Raw genomic sequence first — 21842 nt, forward strand, 5'->3', positions numbered from 1 at the left:
ATTTATATTACTTTAAACTTGTTAGTTTTTTGTTTGTTTTTCCACATCACTCTGGGAGAGGATGTTCCTAATCTTTGCGATATTACGGAGCTTTACTCTTGCTGGACACCAGAAAACCCACAGGCCCAGATAATATGGAACCATATTTTTTTTAACTTTCAGCTGATCTTATTGCACAACCTTTGACTGGCATTTTAAACTTTTCCGTTACACAAAATGGAATCCCAAAAGTGTGGAAGTGAGATGGGCAGGGTAACGGCTCGGTCAGGCGGGGGAGAGATTTGTCCGTCAACACTCCTCTCCCTGGCCCTGCCCCTTCTCAACCTTTCCTCGACCCTGCACCCAACCTGGGACTTGCTGATTGGGCCGGAGCTGCTCAAAGGTTTCTTCCCTGTTAAGGGGAGTTTTTCCTTGCCACTGTTTGGCTTAAGGTTTTTCTCCCACTAGGGGAGTTTTTACCTGCAATGGTTTATGTAATAATTGCTCGGGGGTCATGTTCTGGGTCCCTGGAAAGCGTCTAGAGACAACATCTGTTGTATTAGACGCTATATAAATAAAATTGAATTGAATTGAAATTGAATTGAAATCAGCCCATGTACTCTAAATCACTCAGCAATTACAGACCCATTTCCAATGTATCTGTTATGTCAAAGGCTTTTGAGAGATTAGTGAGCAATCAATTGAAAGACTTCCTGAACACCAATAATATTCTCTCCTGATATCATTTGGGATATAGGAAACAACACAGCACCATTAAAGCATCATTAAAAGTTGTGAATGAAGCTATGGAAGCACTAAATAACAACAATTCTTTAACACTGTTCATCATCTCATCCTAATGCAAAGGATTATAAATATTGGGTTGTCTGAACAGGCTGCAGGCTGGTTTGAAAATTACCTTTCCAAGAGAACTCAGTGTGTCAAACATGATGGTAGTCTCTAGCATTTTAGATGTTACATCAGGGGTTCCGCAAGATTATGTATTGAGTCCACTTTCATTTACTATTTATGTCAACAACCTGTGTCAAAATAGAACTACATTTTATGATTATTACAAAAGTGCAAATAAAACATATGCAAGGTCCTTGCATATGTTTTAGGTCATTTTAAGGTCCTTTTAATATTCTCCAATAACCCTCTAAAATGTTAAATTTTAATCGTATTAACTACCCTATAAAGAGTTATAACCCTGCATGCAGGGCAGTGACAATACAAGTATTTAGGTATTTTAATTAATGAACATTTAACTTTTAAGTTACAGTAAGAATTTTAGGCTTAAGCTGGGCTTTTATTATAGAAATAAATCTTGTTTCTTCTATCGTGCCAGAAAAAAGCTAGTTGAAGCTACTTTCCTCCCTTTGATGGACTATGGTGACCTGCTGTATATTCATGCCTCTGTTCATTCCTTACACTCTCTCTGCACCACAGTGGTTTAAGTTTGTGGCGAGCTGCAAAGCTCTCACTCACCACTGCACCCCTTTATGCCAGAGTTCAGTGGCCTTCCCTGTCCATACATAGTCTTTCACATTGGTATTATTTTATCTGTAAATTAATTCTCGGCCTGCTTCCCTCTTACTTTTATGATTATATTTCATTAAAGCCGAGTAACTATTGTCTGCGCTCTAATGATTTCCTTTTACTGACAGTCCCCAAAGCTTGCACTGAACTTGGCAAAAAGGCTTTTTAAGTGCTCTGCCCCTGCAGCCTGGAACAGCTTACAGGCTGAATTAAAACTGAGAATTGACCCTCAGTGGGTTTAGCGGGTGCCATTTACCGAGGCTGTAGTCCTTGTTCAGGCAGCGCAGGTTCGAGTCCCAGGCTGGTCACTCTTTACTGCATGTCTTCACCCCTCTCTCTACCTGCTTCCTGTCTACCAACTTTCCCAATAAAGGCCACTAGTGTCTTTTTAAAAATTAAAAAAAAAACTGTGAGAACTGAGCTGGTCCCAGTTAGGGCCTTTAAAGGTGTCTTCAAGTGCGTTTCCTTTATTGAGTTTGAGTTTGAGTTTATTTTATTTATAACAGGGACAATACATATTAATGAACATATACATGTAAATATGCAAGGTTATAGCCAACGGCTAATTTTCATCTTTAGTCCCTTAGGCAGGTTAATGTCAACAACATAAAATAATAAAATCAATAAAACAACAGTAACGACAAGTAGAACAGTTAGCAGGAGGAGCAATTACAAGTGTCCTTAAAAACACAATAGGACAGAAAAGGAAAAGAAAAGCAACAACAATGAAAAGTATACATGTTTTAGGCACGGTTGTGGCAACAGTGTTGTTCTTCCAATAGCCAAGCTTTAAGATGTTTGGTAAAAGAGGACAGATTCGGGAGTTCACGTATTGTGTTTGGTATTGAATTCCAGGTGTGGGAAGCACGAACAGAAAAAGTGGCTTGGCTAAAGGCACTCTTTCTAAAAGGAACTACACAGTCACCTCTAGAACCAGCTCTTGTTGATCTGTTTGAATTTTTTTTCACAAAATCTTGTAATGGAGGAGGCTTTACACCCTAGCTTTGCGCAAAACCAAATATCGAAAAAGAAATCCTGTAATGGAAACAGTACTAATTTGAAAAAACTTGAGGTTTTATTGAGTCTTGATATGTGAAGCCTTTGAATGGAGTGGATGTATTTTTTTGTCACATGATTCAATATCATGCAATTTATTCATTAAATATTTTACAGTTTTTAAGAATTGTGTGGCTGTGGTGCTGTTCATAGGCTTCGTGCAGAGCAGCGCAGCACTGAGTCCCGCCAGGCTGTGGAACTGGCTGTCAAAGAGCATAAGGCTGAGATATTGGCCTTACAGCAAGCTTTGAAGGAACAAAGACTGAAGGCTGAAAGTCTGTCTGATACAGTGAGTTTGTCCCCTTTTGATGCATTTCCTTTAAACAATGACCAGTGAAATGGGTTTGATATTGAGGTTTACAGAGCTGAATTCTCTCCAATGTAAGAAAATATCCAAATAGAAGAAGAAAACATTAAACCTCTATCACTTTGACATATTTTACTACTATAAACAAAACATCAAACTGATGTCTTTGGCATAAATTGTAACATACTAACATATTCTTCCTCTGGAAAGAACTTATTCAAGCATGCTATAAGTGCTGCTTACAGCATTAAAGAAGAATACCCGAGGAGATCCAACAATGATCAACTATATCCAAGATCTGAAATATTAATAATCGTCAATGATTCAGCTCATTTCCCTACAATTGACAAGTTTAAAAAAAACAACCTTGCCAGAATCTACTGTCATTTATTTTATTGTATATGATTATTTCTACAATATTTTCAAACTGATGAAAATTGTTTCTTAATTAGTTTGTGTTTTGTGTATTTGTCTGTTTTTTCTTAAATTGTAGTAAGTTTAGTTATTTACACTACCTCACTTTTTATTTCCTGAAGTGTGTTTGTGGCTAACCTGTGCCCCGAATGACCATGTTATCACAGCTAAATGATCTGGAGAAGAAGCATGCCATGTTGGAGATGAATGCTCGCAGCTTACAACAGAAGCTGGAGACGGAGAGAGAGCTGAAACAAAGGCTTATGGAAGAGGTATGTAGCAGCGTAACAAACCTGGACATATTTAGGACAGCTGTTTGGAATGCATCTCCATTATATTTTAATTTTGGTTTGCTGCCACTTTGAACCGTAATCAGATTTCCTTTAGTAAATGTGGTTGCTGGTGTCCCCACAGCAAGGGAAGCTCCAGCAGCAGATGGATCTTCAGAAGAGCCACATTTTCCGTTTGACTCAAGGGCTACAGGATGCCCTGGATCAGACTGACATGCTCAAAACTGAGAGGACAGATCTGGAGTACCAGCTGGAGAATATACAGGTGCTTTGTGCAAGTCCTTTCCAAAGAGATGAAACATGGAAACCTCCAGGGGGTTTGACACTTGTAGATGAATATCTAAGATTTTATAAATGACTTTGACAAGTGACACGGTTTCTCAGTGGGATTTTGTTCATACTGTAAATCCTTATTCATGTGTTCTCAGAGGTATTTCTCTCAAAAGTTGACATCAGAGGCATTTCCTCCTCTTATTTCATGGTTTCCGTTCTGCAGGCTGTATACTCCCATGAGAAGGTAAAGATGGAAGGGACCATCTCGCAACAGACTAAACTCATTGACTTCCTTCAGGCCAAAATGGACCAGCCCACCAAAAAAAAGAAGGTCTGGAAAAAAGACATTTAACAATTAGTATGTAGGCTAGAAACCATATTGCATCAAACTTCAAGGTAAACATTTTTATATTGTCAAGCTGGATTTATATGAAATAAACAAAGTTCCATCTTGTCTTTGTACAGGGTATATTTGGGCGACGACGAGAGGATGTAGGCACCACAACTAACGGGGCACTGGCTCCCCCGGCCCAGCCGACTGTTCCAATGCAATACAGTGACATGAAACTGGCTTTGGATAAGGAGCGTTCGAGGTGTGGAGAGCTGGAAGAAGCTCTGCAGAAGATGAGGATAGAGCTGCGATCCCTCAGAGAAGAAGGTAAGGAGAGCCTATTACAGCCAGTGACACCTTATTACAGTATCGACTCTTAAGATTTATCAACAAATGTGCCTGGACATATAATACTGTTACGAGTGGTGCAAAAGTTATATGACATTTATATTGTTGTCCTTTAGAGAAAATAAACCAAAACTGTGATGTGACAGAACTAGCATTTTTACTAGACCAGATTCAGCAGTGCTTTTTCCCCCCCTGCTGTGATAACGTCCTTTGGCAAGCTGAGTTAGGAAACATACCGGTCAGCTTCAATCCTGGTGCATGATCATCCTAAAAGAATGATTAAACATAACAATCATAGTTAAAACCAAAAACAAGGCCGCCCATCCATGAAAACAGACTTTTTTACAAACCCATCTCTCCACACTAAATTAGAGACAGTTTGACCCGCTCTCGGTAAACATATTAGTTCCAACAACAGATGTCTGCCATATGAACAATACAACCTTTGGCAGCTCCCTGAGATTTTTTTTTTTCTTTTTTTTTTTTTTTGTTCACTCCTTAATCTTTTCCCAGACGTTCTTCATCATTTACCGTAGCAGGGTCGTTCTCCAGGACTTGATCCTACCAACTCATATGAGGCACAGTTGATTTATTTTCTTATTGTAATGAAACCAATTACTTTCAATGTTGATGTCTACTGATCCAATATTTGGTTGCATTTTGTTTTTTTAACACAGCGGCTCATTTCAAAGCCCAAGAACACGTGGCTCCTTCCACACCAGCCCAGGCTCGACATCAGATCCTAATGTCAGCTATTGTCAAATCTCCAGAACATCAGCCCAACCCCAGCAGCCTACTCAACCCCTCCACTCGCTCCAAGGAGACCGCTACACCTGAAGGTTAGTCATATACACCAATCACAAATGAACAAGTATGCTGGTAAACTTAATCTGGTTTCTAGCCAATCAGTCCAAAATCAAATCAGCATTGGTTTGTTGTTCCGAGGCTGTGCACTTCATGGGGAGCATTAAACCTCATGTTGACAAATGGACTCTTTGGTCACCCGTTTCTTTTTATGTCTTGTGTTGTTTGTATGTTTTCTCAATAGCAAAATTTTGTAAAGCAGAATTGTGAAGCTGAATAAAGTTGGATAACTACAGTCAGAACATGTTACACCTTGAATTCACACAAAACCAGAAACACTGACTGAATTAAGAAAAAATCAAAATCCCAGTTTTTGATTATTTTCTTTAGTTATCCAGCTATAATTCTAATTCTGCTTGGTCCTGTCTCACAAAATGAAAACAAAGCAACGGTGGATTAGCCAGGTAACACTGGTTGTAATCCAAGCTCTGCAATATCATGATACTTTTTTATGGAATTGATCATATTGATGCTGAACATTCACAGCTCATATTGTAGCTGTGTAGCCTGTTGTGTAGATCTTAATACAAAAGTGTGAAAAAAAAACTTATAGCTAAAAAAGGTATGTGGAAGAAATCCAATTAAGTCCAAAAGTGTAAGTACAGTGTAAAAAATATTTTTTTTCTGTAAATAAAAAGCCTCAGTTATAATCACAACTTCCATTAACTAAGAAAACAGTCTCGGTGAGCTAAACTTGCTTTGTCGTTCAGGCTCTTTACTGTCCATGTTATTTTGCTTGCACTTAGCTATTGTTAGACTGCTCTCTCCTTTCTGTCTCTTTCCTCGTGCTCCTCAAAGAAAAGAGGAGGGTCACGTTTGAAAGTAAGTTAGCAGTCACCACAGAGTGTCGTCTCAAGCACCTGAAGTCATCCCCTGTACGTGCATGGTGTAGTGTGTTTACACATTTCATTATCATATTGAACATTTGTTTCCCACTGTTTGTTGATTGTCCTTAACTTTGCCAAAGCCTTTTTTTTCCTTCTTCTAAATGGTCAGGTTTGTTGTGAGGTTATAGTCTCTTCTCTTGCTGACGTAGAAAGCATATAGTTGAATAGGCTTTTCACCCAGAAACATTTGAATACCCTCCATGTTCACTGGCATGTGCAATCTGCTTTTGATTAGACTGCTTAGGTATGGAACATGCATACATTTATATAAATATACAAGATCTGTAATTTGGATAACCAATTCATAATTTAACTGCCTGGAAATATTCATCTAATACTACTTTTGTGATTGCTGAAGCAGTTAATCCCATAACAGCATAACAATCATTTCAGTAACTTCTATCCCTGCACATTTCCATTCTTTTTGCATTGCAGAGTTTGGACGGCGCGTGAAAGAAAGAATGCACCACAACATCCCCCATCGTTTCACTGTGGGCCTCAACATGCGGGCTGCCAAATGTGCCGTCTGCCTGGACACGGTTCATTTTGGACGGCAGGCCGCCACTTGTCTAGGTCTGTAGATTTCACCGTAGCTGGTTCAGACAGAATATGAAAATATTTTAAACACTTTCACTGGCCAGCATTAACACAAATACTTGGAAGTACTCTCAAATGCTCTCAGCATTCAAAAGGAGGAATCAGTTTAGTCTTGTTTTGGTTATAGTTATCTTTGAGCACTTTTCTCTTCTTTTAAAGGAGTTATAACAATGGAAGTTTAGATCCATTATTAAACCAACAATGTAGAGACAATATAAAAGCAAAATGCCATATTGAAAACATAGTAGCATTCCTCTTGTCGTTAGTAGTTTCTGTGATTGCAGCAGAACAAAGGATAACAGCTATGTCGATCATTCTTAAAACGCTTCCTAGAATTTATATGTCTTAGTTCTTGAAGCACGAGTCTGACTCAGTGTTATAAATAACTTTGAAAGAACCTAATATTTAATCTAATTGCAGTGAATGACTTTTAAGACTTCTCTTTGTTATATCATAGAGTGCCACACCCTGTGTCACCCTAAATGCTCACCATGTCTGCCTGCGACCTGTGGTCTGCCAGCTGAGTACGCCACACACTTTTCAGAGGCGCTGTGCCGGGAGAAAGCTAACTCCCCTGCCCTGCAAGTCAAAGAGGCCAGCGGGCATGTCCGCTTGGAGGGATGGATGAAGCAGCCGAGGTAACGGTCGATTACAGCCGTACTGAACATTTGCAATGTATTATGCACAAACTGATTGTCTTCTTTTTTTTTTTTATGTCAATTTACATAGAAATGGAAAACGTGGCCAGCAAGGATGGGAGAGGAAATATGTGATTCTTGATGGAACCAAAGTGTCCATCTATGATACAGAGCCCAGAGAAGGTCAGACTTTATTTGTTTATTCATTTTCTTGTTGATGACAATGTTTTCTGTACACCATTTTAAACTTACAAATTCAATCTTTAATCTGACGTTTTTGTCAAAATTTTGACTGAGTAGGTGACCTTACAGATACCAATTATAATAAAGCTTTATTTTTTTTTGTAGATTGCATAAATATGGAGGATGAGTTTGAGCTCTGCTTGCCTGATGGAGAGGTGACTGTACACGGAGCTGTCGGTACCTCTGAGCTCATCAACACCGCCAAGTCAGGTAGAGTCAGTAGCAGCTCGTCCTGTTATTCATCACGTTGCGTGACTTTAGAAGGGCAGGTTAACTATCCCAGGCAATTAACATGCATTCTCAAATCGTAAAGGGCTCCCACATCCAGGTCTGTTGTTGAGGTCTTAAAATATCCCATATTTACAAATACCGTACAGATGCATCAATCTCATTTCAATAATGACCACGAGTTTGAATGAATATGTCGACTGTATTAAATGAACCCCTCTATGAATGTCATGAGACTTTGTTTCTCGTGTTCATCTTAGTTTTATTCTTCAGTTTAACTATATTAAGATTTGATATTATTATTTTAATGTTGGGGCTCAGGAGAGACACAGCACTTGTCTGCCAGTTGAAAAATTGATGGTTTGTTTCCTGGTCTGGCAGTCTGCTTGTTGAAGTCCTTGGGCAACACTGAACATTGAGTTTGAATGACAGAAAAAGCCCTGCATAGACTGAGTAGAACAGTCTTTATTGATCTGTAAAGACTGTTGAATTGATGTGTGTGTGTGTGGCTGGGTGAATGTTGTAAATGTACATTTACTGTTTAATCACTGACTTGTCCACAAAACTAGAAAAGGGTTACCTGACAGACTGCTTTCACCTCAGCCTATTTTCCAGCCTTGGATATTCAGCACAAAAATCAAGGGATGTGCATTTCATGATTTAATTATCTCTTGTGCTCAAGAACACCAGAATTCAAAAATCAGTTTACTGTAGGTCCATTAAAACTAATTAAACAGAAGAGAACAGGAGGAACTGCAAATACCTTTGGTCCTGCAGGTATTACACCTTCTAGTTAGAACTTATATGACATCTTATATTTCATTAAGTTGGTTAAGAATAATTTAGCAACTATTGTAATCATGTTCTCTGTCATTCCAAATTAATGTATATGAATAAAGTGGTTTTCAGCCCAGTGTGAGGTAACGAGGGTGAGAATCGGGATTTCTATAACTGAGGCCACAGTTCTCAGTTTGAAAATGTTGGAATGCCCTCTCTGGGGTCGTTGTTGAAGTGCTGCCTCATGAAGTGTGAGATCAGCAGGCAGGTTGGTGCAGTAAAGTGTACTATATCAGTTTGTTGGAGTGAAGAAAGAGCTCAGTCAAGAGGCATATCTCTCTGTTTCCTGGTCAGGCTATGTTCCTACCCTCACCTGTGGTCACACACTGCGAATAGTGACCCAAAGAACAAGATTAAGAACAGCTGAGATGAGTTTGATTCACAAGGTAGCTGGACTCTCCACTAGAGAAAGGCTTGAACGTTGTGACATTCAGGAGGGTTTTGGTTGGAGTGGAGTCACTGCATCTCCACATTGGGAGAAGCCAGATAATGCCGCAAGGCATTTATTTAGGACACCTCCCTGAGAAGTGTTTCAAGCATTTCTAACCGGGAGGTGGCCCTGGGGCAGACATTCAACATATATATGATTAATAATACATATTTATACGAGTTTATGAGTTTAGGAAAAGATCAGTCATTTACAGCAGGTTTAACCTAATTTTGAAAATTCTAGTGAGTTCAAAGGCAAATAAAGTTTTATAAGCATTTCTACAGGAAGTATGAGGCGATATTGGATCATGCAATACTTCCTGAATTTTGAATTCTGAAAGGGAGCCCACACATGCAGGAAAATAAGCAACCCCCACGTACATCATCTTCTGCGTGGGGATCTATTTTTGTATTTCCCAAATACAACATGGTGTGGCCAGATCTTCTGAGCTGTAAATATTCATTTGTCTTTATTATGTCTGCACAGATATCCCTTATGTTTTAAAGCTGGAATCCCATCCTCACACCACATGTTGGCCTGGCCAGTCCCTGTATTTCATGGCACCCAGCTTCCCTGACAAGCAGCGCTGGGTGGCAGTGCTGGAGTCAGTGGTGGCTAGCAGTCGTGGATCTAGAGACAAAGTGGATTCTGATGCTGTGAGTATCATTTTGTGTGAATAACATAGAGTATATTTCCATGTTTCAGGCTTAATGGATTTCTAAGTTTGAGATTATTTCTGTGTATGTGAGGTGTGACAATAGCGAAATGCTTCTTTTATACAACACAAGCTTTGTTTTTATGCCCATTTTCAATAGTAGCTTAATCCAAAGGTTGTGTGTTGTTTCATGGGATATATTGTTTGCTTACATTGAACATCAGCCAGTGCCTTCACTTCTTTTTCTCTCCTTCCTCCTTTCTCTCTTGCATGTTGTCAAAATCCTCATCCTATATTCATTTGTTGTCATGTCTTTGTTGATGTGACTAAACTGTGTTTGGGTGTGTGTGGGTGTGGGTGTACTGTTGTCTCCATTTAAATTGGTTATGTGGCTCATATTGTAGGCAGGTGTTTCTAAGAGACAGAAGAACCTATCCCCTCTGGTTCAGGTACAGTATGTAGCTGCATGAACGCTTGGCTGACCGAACATGCAGTGGCCTTAACACAATAATGCATACGACACAGATGCACTTTTGTGCAGGTCAAAACAGGCCTAGAGTCAGTTACTGAACATAGTTGATGGAAATAATCTACCCTTTAGAAAAAAATAGAATTGAATAAATAAAAACAAACAAAACAGCTGCATTCATTCATAAATTTGAACATGGCATGTATGTGAACAGGCTGCTGCAGACATTTGGCTTGGTGTCCTGTGCTGTCATGCATGCATCTGCCAAAGCTATATCCTGCTTAAAGCCATTTGGTTAAACATGACATGGATGCATAAACAATTGTGGGAAAAAGAAAGTACACCCTCTTTCACTCCTAAGGTTTTACATATTTAGACAAAATAGGCCAGTTATGATGAAAACTAGACCTGGGCCATTAAAGCACCTTGGTACTTCTGTTTTTTAGCCAATTTGTTGTAGATTTTCTAATTTTCTTGGATAAATTGTTTTATTTGGCATATTTGGAGAACTTTGGTACACATAAAAGCTAATAGTAAGTTCAGCAAGTGTTATGTGCCAAGGTGCTCTGTCTGCAAAACAAGCCCCAAATCATCACCCCCTCCACCACTGTGCTTGACGGTTATGAGGTGTTTTTGCTGGTATCCCACTGAACTCTACATTATGGCCAAACACCTGTTTGGTCTCATCTGTCAAAAAAAAATATTGGTCCAGAGGTTTTGTAGTTTGTTCAGATGCAACTTTGATTTTCTAATTGAGCCATACTTGTCTTTTCTAATTGTACAATAATGAACAGCTGTCTAGTCTTACCCAATTTTAAATAATATATTTTACTACTGAATGATGGACTCCAAATGATTTAAAAGTGGCCTTATAACCCTTTACCAGATTGATTGGCAACAGCAACTGTTTCCCTAATATGAGTGCTGATGTCTTTCCTTCTTGGCATTGTGGTAACCTGAATTCCTCAGACCAGCAAAATGCCAAAACCTCTGCTTTCATAGAGTTGACAATACTTGGTGATGATCAAGTGCAGTTTATTTGCAGCACTTTGCTGTCACTTGCACCTTTTTAATTGGTGTAAAAAAAAAAAGAAGAAAACAAAAGGTAAAGGTAAGAGTGTTATTGGCTTTTCACAAGTGCTTTTTGCTCTATTTTCATTTTATTTTATTTTATTTTATTCTTCCTTTACATTCTAAATGTCCTTTTGTGATGTATGTGTTGTTCAACTGAGGTTGTATGTACTTAATTTTAAGAAGTGGAAAGGTCCAAACGATGTCTGCGGTCCTGATACATAAAACCTTAGAATTTAACTTTTTTACATGATGGTACACACATTTTAGCTTTAAAGATAAACATCAGTCGCGGGTAACTATGCTTTTTACACTAGATTTGGAGATTGTTTCCATTTCCAGTATCCACTGGAAATTGTCAGATCAGAATTGTTAGATTATCTCTGACCTATATATTTGATTTCCAACAGCTGCATCTAAGTGCATTTAAAAGTTTATCAAACCGTTTTTTTAGTCAAAGCAACATACCGCATGTAAACATTACATCTGATGAGAGAAAAAGATGAATTTGACTGACCTCTCTTTGACTTACCATACGATGACGCTAATGCAGCCTTCGGCTTTCTTCAAAGGGGACATGCAAGACTTTGCAACCTAGATAAAATCTTTCACAAATACTGTATGTCCACAAGAACATCAGTGATGTTACAACATTAATTGTGCTTGTTGAACCTTCACAGAATCCACTACAATCAGACAAACCTGGGAATTTTTACAAGTTGTCAAGAGAAAAGGATGTTGATATAAGCCACCTAAAACTATGTACAGGAGAGATATTATCATATAGTGTGCTTTCTTTCTCTCACTGAATAAGATGCACATTTTAAAATGATGTTACCCTGACTCTTCCAAAGGAACATTTAGCACATTATTAGGGGTGGGTATTGGGAAGGACCTCACGATACGATACGCATCACGATACTTGAGCCACGATACGATACACATTGCGATATCCCGATTATGCGATATCTCGATTATTATATTCTACATAGTTCACCGAAAAATTTAAAAATGCATTACACATCTTAAAATCCAAGTTGTATATATGTTTTATTATAACTATACAAGCTAAAGTTCCAACTTATTTGTATATGTTTTTCATATTATTTACATCATATGAAATTAACATTAAATTTAGTATGAGGTTGCTTTAATTATGTGGCAAATGATAATAAACACAAGAAAGATGGGTACTAAAACCAAGGACAGGCACAGTGATCAGTCAGTATAGATATAAATCCATAAATAAATAAACCTCTGTCCATTATTTTTCATTTTTTAAGGACAGGCAATTGTGTTATATAAAAAATAAATTATAAAATGAAATAAAACGTGAAATAAAACCTGAGCTCAGTGCACGGCCCTCCCAGGGTTGGTAGAGAGTGGCAATGCCCAGGACTGTCACTTAGGTAGGAGCACTGGGTGATATAATGGGGGGGGGGAATTAAAAAAAAAAAAAGTATTGCGATATATTGCCATATCGATATTTTTGCCCACCCCTACACATTATTGTATATATGTTAATGGTCATTAAATATCAGTATATTGTCTAACCTATGAATGAGCTTTAATTTGTATTTGGAGGAAAGGTTTTAGGTGTGTAATTTAGACATCCCCAGCTTTCTTTGTTTAAATTCAGCCTAATATTGAGGCTTTGCGGTTTGCCTTGTGAAAGCTCTCTGCCAGTCTTGCTTGCTCACTTTCCCTGTCTTGTAATACTTTGATTTGTAAGAGACCTTCCTAACATATGTCTTTTTCTGCTCCGTGTCTCTCTTACTTGTCGTTATAGAAACTTCTTGGCAATTCTCTTCTTAAACTGGAGGGTGACGATCGTCTGGACATCAACTGCACTCTGCCTCTCACTGACCAGGTAGATACATTTGCAGCATGAACAGAGAGGCCGGCATGTCTCCTAATGTTTGTGGTTAGATTATTTCACTTACTGCAACATCCCTGATGTAAATGTTTGCTTGTAAAGTTCACATGATCTTCCTTGTCCATTCCTTCAGATTGTCTTGGTTGGCTCCGAGGAGGGTTTGTATGCTCTGAACGTCATTAAAAACTCTTTGACCCACATCCCCGGCTTGGCCTCCGTCTTCCAGATTCAGATCCTGAAGGAGCTTGATAAGCTGCTGATGATTACTGGTCAGTAATGGCTACATTTAAAATCTGTCAAAATTGAATGATGATGTGGGTTTTTTTGGGGGGGGTTTTTGTCCCATTTTATCAACTCAAGTAGTCTCTCTGTCATAGGTATTCCCTGTGGAAGCGGTTTACTCTTCTATATCAAACCATCAAATTATTATGTGTATATACACTGCAACAAAAGTTTTTTTTATTTTATTTCAAAGGTTTTTGTGGCACTAGTGGCCTTTATTTAGAAAGTAGGTGGACAGGAAACTGGTAGAGAGGACTATAGCCTCTACAAATGGCGCCCGCTCAACCCACTGAGCTATCCAGGGCCCTGCATCAAAAGTTTTTCAGATTTTTAGAATCAAACACATTAAATGAATACCAAAATAACACATTTTTTAAATCTCATTATGTTTTCCATGTTTGCTGTGTCCTCCAGGGGAAGACAGGGCCCTTTGTCTCGTGGAGATCAAGAAGGTGAAACAGTCTTTGTCACAGTCCCATCTCCCAGCTCAGCCTGACCTCAGTCCTTTCATCTTTGAGACGGTTAAGGGATGCCACCTCTTCTCCTCTGGAAAGGTGAGTCAGGTTAGCTACAGAGTTGAAAACCTTCTGGGTTTTCATTCAGTCACAGTAAATGAGCTGAACTTTGAAGTACCAACAGTGGTGTGCTGATCGATTGTAGATGTATTTATGGCTGTCCTGATTATCATTGTTTTGTCTCTTCCTCAGATTGATAATGGGCTCTGTATATGTGCTGCAATGCCTAACAAAATTACAATTCTTCGGCATAATGAAAGCCTCAACAAGTTCTGCATCAGAAAGGTGAATGCGATTTAAAGGTTAATAGCCAAAGGCTGATGTAAATTTAAAGAGGCAGCACTGTTGATGTTTTGCTCTTATTTGTAGGAGATTGAGACATCGGAGCCATGCAGCTGTATTCACTTCACTGGCTACAGCATCATTATCGGCACCAACAAGTTCTATGAGATTGAGATAAAGCAATACGTACTTGAAGGTTGGTTAATACAAATTAAACTATTGTTTCTTGACAACAACATTTTGGTCCAGTTTCAACATTTACAACTGGGTATACTTCCTAACACTGATGACTACTCTCTGCAGAGTTCCTGGATAAAAATGATGTTACGCTTGCTTCAGCTGTCTTTGCTGCATCCTCGCACAGCTTCCCCATCTCCATCATCCAGGTCACCACCGCCCCACAGAAGGATGAATATCTACTCTGTTTCCATGGTTAGATGTTTATTTGTCTGGAAAAACATGTAAAATACATTGTTTTCATGGAATATATATATATATATTCATATATTCATTTTGACTGACATTTTTTGTTTTTTTCTTTAGAGTTTGGTGTTTTTGTGGATGCATACGGTCGCAGGAGTAGAACAGATGATATCAAATGGAGCCGTCTCCCTCTCTCCTTCGGTTAGTGATAATTAGTATTTTTACAGTAACTTTGAAAAATGTCTTAATGTATTCAATGTAATTATAAAAATGACATTATACATATAAATATGATGAATGGTTTTTCAGCCTATAGAGAGCCCTACCTGTTTGTGACCTACTTCAACTCTCTGGATGTAATTGAGATTCAAGGATACGCAGGTCTTGGGTAAGATTGTTGATTAGTTTGTTTGTTAAGCTTCAAATCTTCTGTCATTGCTCTAGCACTTGACACCGTGACAAACATCATCCATTTCAAGCACTGTAGTGAGCCTGGTTTTTGTTTTGTTTCTTTAACCCCCCCATTTCTTTTTAGGCCACACTCATATGCACATTTGGATATCCCTAATCCTCGCTACCTTGGCCCAGCCATCTCCTCTGGGGCCATCTACCTGGCCTCGTCCTACCAGAACAAACTGCGGGTCATTTGCTGCAAAGGCAACCTGATCCAGAGCCAGGACGGAGGAGATCTGCAGCGCAGTGGCTCTGGACGCAGGTGAGGAAACACAGACACAGTTTAGGAGTCTACCTCAACTCAAAGTCACCTTGTTTTTGTTATATTTTAAAGTCATATTTGGTCAACAAAGCTCCCCCTTATGTTTTATTTTATGTCTATTTAGACTGTGTCATGCTAACCTCTGTTACCACAATAACATGTCCTGGGTGGCTGTTTTGTTTTGTTTTGCTGCATAATGGCAAAAGGGTTGCTGATTCAACCCTCACCTGAGGATTTTCTGTGTTGTCTGGATGTTCACCCCATTCTTGCACAGCTGTTCTCCACGTACTCTGGATTTTTCCCACAGTCCAAATAGTTCTGTTGTATGACTATTAGAAAAGGATAAAAAATAACGTCGTAGGGGGAGATTTCCAATCACACACTGCTCTTATGGTCACTGGGCGTAGTTGGCACTAAAGGGTGTAAATAGGTTGGCATCCACTGGTGGTGATGGTTAAATTAATATTTAGTTTGAACTTTTAAGTTTGAACTTTTAATACAACCGGAAGGTAACATGTTCATTTTTTTGCTTCTTTTCAGGAGGAAGAGTTCATTTTTTATCTGTAATAAGTTTTGAGATTTGTCTTTTTTTGCCATTAGTTTTCTTTTCTTTTTTTTTTTTTTTTATTACTTTTAAAAACTTTTCCCAGCAACTCTGGAAAAGAAACTGTTGAATAAAGATATATTTGATGTCCTAAGACTGGTTTATTACAGTTTGAAGTTCTTATGTTAGGCCACTGATTTAAATTAAATTTAGCCAACCAACTGAAAATGATGGGTCCAGTTTCCTGTAATTACAAATTACACCCCACTCTACCATTAAATTAGTTTCATTGTACTCCATCATCCTAACCACACCCTCGAGGATCAACCTGGATCCTCCAGTGCCTGGCAAAGCCCCTGACCTGAGATGCAAAATATAGTCCTTTTTAATTTTTACTCTTTTAAACGATTCTAAATACTTGTCTTTATGCCTCGGTTCCCCTATACAGTCCGAACAAGCGTGGGCCTCCCTCTTACAATGAGCACATCTCTAAAAGGCTTGCAGCCAACCCTCTAGTCCACGGAGATCCGGGCACGCCTCACCGCTACAGAGAGGCCCGCACAGAGTTTCGGCGGGACAAGTCCCCCAGCCGTCCACTGGAGAGGGAGAAGTCTCCCGGCAGAATGCTGGAGAGCCGGATAGTTGGGTCTCCTGGCCGGGCCATGGCTGATCCTCGGCTAGAGCGCTCCCCGGGCCGGGCCATGGTAGACCCTCGCATGGACCGCTCCCCGGGCCGAATGATGGACGTCCGAAGAGAGAGGTCCCCTGGACGACTAGAAGAGCGACAACGGCTTCACACTGGCTCTGGACGCACACCCATAACCCCTATTAATAAGGTCTGTGAATCATATCTGCTTAGTTTCTACTTATTACATGATGGCAGCAAGAAATTTACTCACAAAAAACACTTGACTGATTTCTGTAAAGCCTGACTGGATAGACAGTGCTTCAAATGTACTGTTTTTATTGACATGCATTGAAAGGTGTTGGGTTAAACTGCAGTCTCGTAAAAAGGGAATACGCCTCTTATTTTTAAGTGATCACATATCTGGATGTAATACAAATATTATGAAGTCATGACTAGACTTTTAAGTAAATACAAACCCAAATGAACAAGACATGACATCCTGCAACATTTTATTATCTAAGAAAGATGTCAGCAGTGATCTTGTTAACAGTTGCTGCAGTCTGGGAACAGTTTTTTTTTTTTGTTTAAAGATTTTGTGGCTCTAGTGGCCTTTATCTGAGTGTAGACAGGAAAGGGGTAGAGAGAGAGAGAGAGAGAAAGTGGGGACGACATGCAACAAAGGGCCGCAAGCCGGGACTCGAACTTGCCACCGTTGCAGGAGGATTGTAGCCTCAGTATATGGGCCGCTTGCTTTAACCAGAGACGTTCAATAAACAAGACAGCCCACTACGGTTCGGTTTCCTGTATCTGTGTCACGTGACTGCCACGCCCCTTTAGGAGACCGGAAGTACGTCCTCCTGAGTCTATTGAGTCCTATGGGAAAAGTGAACGTGAGCACAGATTATTACCAATTCCTTCGCCCCATAGTAACCTAAGTAAATATGGGACCCATTTTTCAAAAGCCACATACTATCTGAACATTCTGACACCAAAATGGCAATTTCAGACCGACAGATTAGGAGAAAATGAACTTTGTTTGAGACCTGTCTCTGTCTGATCAACACACTCTCGTGAGATTTGGCTCTCATCGTTTTCCCATCGGATAAAATGAAGTTTAAAACTAAAATAAAACTTGCTTCTTTGCTTAATAATACTGTTATTTTTATTATTTAAGTCTTTTTGGAAGAAAGTTGTACTGTATTTAGTGTTGTATGTTCCAAAACGATGTGGGGAGAGGGGCGGCCACGCCCACTTAGGAGACCGGAAGTGTATACCATTTCATACCATTGGCAGTAACGGTAATGCGCTATCTTCTGTATAGAGGATCTTTGCTTTAACCACTGTTCCATCCACTGGCCCAAACCATTTGGATTCTATAGCAATAAAAACTGTCCATAAGTGGAAAACTTTAAAGACGGCAGACTTTCCAGGGCAGCGTTACATTTGGGGAAAAGCAAATGCAAACCAACTGTCAAACACCATGGTGCTTGATAGTTGTGGGTTTGTTTGGTAGCCACAGGACCTGGCCACCTTGAAGTCATTCAGTCGACCATAAATGCTAAATACCAAAGTGTTCTAGACTCAGGTGTGAGGCCATTTATCTGAGAGGTAAGGTCGGCGAATATTGTAAGCAACCACAGAACAATGTCCCATAGCACATCAGTAAACCTACAAGAAAAAGAATCAAGGTGTTACAATGACCCAGTCAAAGTCCAGACAGTTGCAGGTACCACGGCGACCAAGGATTACTATTGCAACAACACATCGTCAGTAGGGTGAAACTAACCTGTCTCACGACGGTCTAAACCCAGCTCACGTTCCCTATTAGTGGTGAAGATGCTCGTAAACGCTGGCAGACCACTTTATCCACGGCAGGCTCACCTTGAGATGCTCTGGAAGAGCTTTGTATGGACAAATGTATGGAAGAGTATCGGGGCCACTGAAGGAAAAGAATATAATTCTGAGAAAAAAAGTCAGAATTCTGACTTTAATCTGATTTTTTTTTTTTTTTTCCCCCTCCTTCTCCGTCTTGATTTTCTTCAGTGGCCCTGGTACTTTTCCGTACAAATGTCTGCAAACGTAGTACAAGAAAATAGTGGGGCTAAATGCTTTCATAATCTAGTGAGAAACTGATGACTTCAGGTTTTTATAATGAACGGTGGTTCTACAAGCTGCTGACTCATAGTGTGTACTTAGTTTTTTGTGCATTTTGGTTTACGGTTTGTTAAATAAATAATGGTAAGGGGTAATATATCATTTGGGGTTCATCTGAGGTAAATACATTATTATTTCCTGATATATGAAAACTTTGATCTGAGAGAAATGTGTCCTTTCCTTTTGTATATAGATATACAGCACCTATATTTTACTTTTAACCATGATCAAGAGTAAAATATAGATATATTAGATATATTATCATTTCTGTCATTAGTTGTATATAATGATGGACAGAAATTAACACATATTTATGGAAACAGTTGATTAATTTTGCACTTATGTCACCTTTTCAATCTTATCCATGTTCTACAAAGCACCTTACACTATTTTCTCACGTACACGACCACACTAAAACCAGAGCAGTTCTGTTGCAGTGTTACTCTGTATGCAGCATACATCATGATTTCTACTCTCGTACCCCAGTGAGCACATTATCTTGACACCCACTAGGCAGATTACTATGTATTTCGTCAAGGCACAAGAAGTCCTTCCTTGACCTTTTGATGTTGCAGTATCATTTTTAGATTGGCCAGTACATTGGTTTACTTCTTGATAGTGTGTTTCAAAAGCGAAACTACGCTTATAAATATCATAACTATCACTTGCTTAACATCAGCATAGCAGAATTATCGCTGTCGAGTTTGTCACGCTGGCATACAGAAGCACGTATTTAGACTCGCATATGTTATTAGATATGTTTTTTTTCTAATACATTATTTATTTTGTTAGTCCTTATTTAACCAGTGAGAGAATCTTTTGCGATTTAAATCTACTTCAAGGTGCCCTGACCAAGACAGGCAGCAGCTAAGACCAACAGCCCATCCTCGTACCTTAACTTGTGTTTTGACTTTCTGCTGCAGGTGTGGGACCAGTCTTCTGTTTAAGGGACAACAGAGCCACGTATCCATCATGGACAGAGTCATTCACCTTTGCAAAGAGAAAGGAGGGAGCAGGGAAACATCACCAACTCATGATGAAACACTGCCACACATCTGTTTTACCTAAACTGAAAGACCCACTCTGGGTTTTTCAGATTGTAGCTATCAGAGCATAGAGCAAGATCTAGAAAAACTAAAGTGATGTCAGTAGTCAAAGTATTTTTCAATAAAGATCAGCAAAATGCCATGTCAACTCCCCGACCAAGGTTTCTGTGATGTTTTTCAGCATCTATTCTCTAATCTAAGTAGGGATTAGTAATTAGACACAATTTCTTCTTTTTCAACAAAAATCTGAGTTGTGAGCTCTCAAGTAAAACTTGATGGGTATTGCTAGCTTTGTTTAAGACAATAGTGACACAAAACAGATGAGCACAGCTGTAGCAAACATCTGCAAAGTAACCAGTTAAAAATGCCAGATGTTGACTTCAATTATCATTACGTTATTAGAACTTGTTGTTTCCTCTTTGAGTCCAGATCTGCCCACAGTAGCTCAGTTCTGGGCAGATGTGTTGCAAGTTATCTGTTATAAATCGAAAAGCATCTCTGGCGTCAGCCCTGCACTGATATGTCAACACACAATCAACATCGGGTGATTACAATCATTTTCAACTCGGTCGCCTGTCACCTGCTGACAGCACGTAGCTGAAGAGCATACAAATGAAGTATAATTAGATGAATGAACTCTGGAGAAGCCGCGCTGTAGAGCCACATACTAGCTTGTTGTCTGTCCGTGATATGTCGACCCTAAAAGTGCACTACCCACAAACTCCAGCAACAATGGAGCAGGACCTTTCTAATCCTTCAGAACGCAATCTGACTGTAAATAGACGAGACATAATTTTATATATACTGAGAGGGATATTCACGGCTGGAAAAGACATGTCTATTTTTGTTAAAGAAAAAAGTGATAAAGTGTCCTCTTGAATGTCCGATGAGTATGCTTTTAATATGTCCCAATGTCCTTTATCAAGTGAGTGATTGTATCTGGATCACAAACATGTATGCATTTCCATCCGTCAAAAAGGCAAAACCTCAGTGCTGAAATATATGAAGGGATGGTTTAAAAAAAAAAAAAGTGTTTGACGCTTACATCATAGTACTTGAGCATTTCTTTTTGTACAATGTCCCTTATTGTTGTATATAACGCAAAAATGTTAAAGGTGAAGTTGAAAATAATCCTTGTTTTTCTCCTGACGCGTAAATGGCATGGATATGTATATCTGACATGAAATGGAGTGTCGTCTTCTGCTTCTGCCTCACTGGGGTTTTTTTTATTCCACAATTTAACATGAAAGTATGTGAATACTATTGGGTTGTTTTGTTTTTTTACTTACGAATTTTCAGAAATAATTCCTGTCTCTGTAATTAGTGAATATCTTGGAAATTTAAGACAACCAGTCCAACCTTAAATTTGCTTAACCTGTCCCCCTCTTTATTTTTTAATTTTTTGGTTCATTTGACTGAGAGAAGTTTCATTCATATCGCCATACTCGATTAAAATAGAATATTTTAGTGGTTTTTGTCATGTTTTGTTTTTTTTACCCAATGTTTTTAACCGTAACAACCTAAGCAGGAAGATCTTTTTCCTCACGTTTGAGCAGCTGTTTTTGGATGTAAAGGGAAAAAAAAAATCCTACTGAATGTATCGAAGCAAAAAAAAAAATGAAGCTGGTTTAAGAACAACTGCAACAGATTGCACACTTTTCAACGGATCTCTGTAGGACTCTGTACAAAAGGTTCTGTAATTCATCTTACCTGATTTTTATTTTTTTAGGTTTGTTTTTAATCGTCTTTATGCTTTCACATGACCTTGATCATCATGCTGTAACACTAGATATAATATTCAAGTCTAACAAATGTTTAATTAGGTGCAAAGATCTTCTGTAGCTTTTGTCACAGAATATTAAATATTATAACCATTGTCTATCACTTTTAGTTTGTGCCCTTGGGTTTTTCTTGTGTCGTC

The 21842-nt window shown here is 38.9% G+C and overlaps 1 protein-coding gene across 8 annotated transcripts in view; it reads left to right on the forward strand.

The window, feature by feature from the left end:
• Positions 1–21799, forward strand: part of cita (citron rho-interacting serine/threonine kinase a) — a 57160-nt gene extending 35361 nt beyond the window's left edge. For 3 of the 8 annotated variants that reach the window (XM_061727751.1, XM_061727750.1, XM_061727752.1), the window contains 24 exons: positions 2728–2863; positions 3463–3567; positions 3710–3850; positions 4082–4189; positions 4324–4516; positions 5215–5376; positions 6200–6223; positions 6724–6861; positions 7343–7523; positions 7615–7706; positions 7872–7976; positions 9748–9917; positions 10321–10365; positions 13246–13326; positions 13466–13601; positions 14029–14168; positions 14322–14414; positions 14499–14607; positions 14715–14843; positions 14955–15035; positions 15144–15222; positions 15370–15549; positions 16542–16929; positions 19799–21799. In XM_061727751.1, coding sequence (XP_061583735.1) covers positions 2728–2863; positions 3463–3567; positions 3710–3850; positions 4082–4189; positions 4324–4516; positions 5215–5376; positions 6200–6223; positions 6724–6861; positions 7343–7523; positions 7615–7706; positions 7872–7976; positions 9748–9917; positions 10321–10365; positions 13246–13326; positions 13466–13601; positions 14029–14168; positions 14322–14414; positions 14499–14607; positions 14715–14843; positions 14955–15035; positions 15144–15222; positions 15370–15549; positions 16542–16929; positions 19799–19822 — 3040 coding nt within the window. In that variant the 3' untranslated portion in view covers positions 19823–21799. The remainder of the gene's footprint in view (positions 1–2727; positions 2864–3462; positions 3568–3709; positions 3851–4081; positions 4190–4323; positions 4517–5214; positions 5377–6199; positions 6224–6723; positions 6862–7342; positions 7524–7614; positions 7707–7871; positions 7977–9747; positions 9918–10320; positions 10366–13245; positions 13327–13465; positions 13602–14028; positions 14169–14321; positions 14415–14498; positions 14608–14714; positions 14844–14954; positions 15036–15143; positions 15223–15369; positions 15550–16541; positions 16930–19798) is intronic. The other 5 variants (XM_061727755.1, XM_061727757.1, XM_061727753.1 and 2 more) reach the window with 3 other exon arrangements.
• The last annotated feature ends 43 nt before the right edge of the window (positions 21800–21842 follow it).

This window comes from Cololabis saira, chromosome 8, assembly GCF_033807715.1.
Source record: "Cololabis saira isolate AMF1-May2022 chromosome 8, fColSai1.1, whole genome shotgun sequence".
In the NCBI taxonomy this organism is placed as follows: domain Eukaryota; kingdom Metazoa; phylum Chordata; class Actinopteri; order Beloniformes; family Belonidae; genus Cololabis; species Cololabis saira.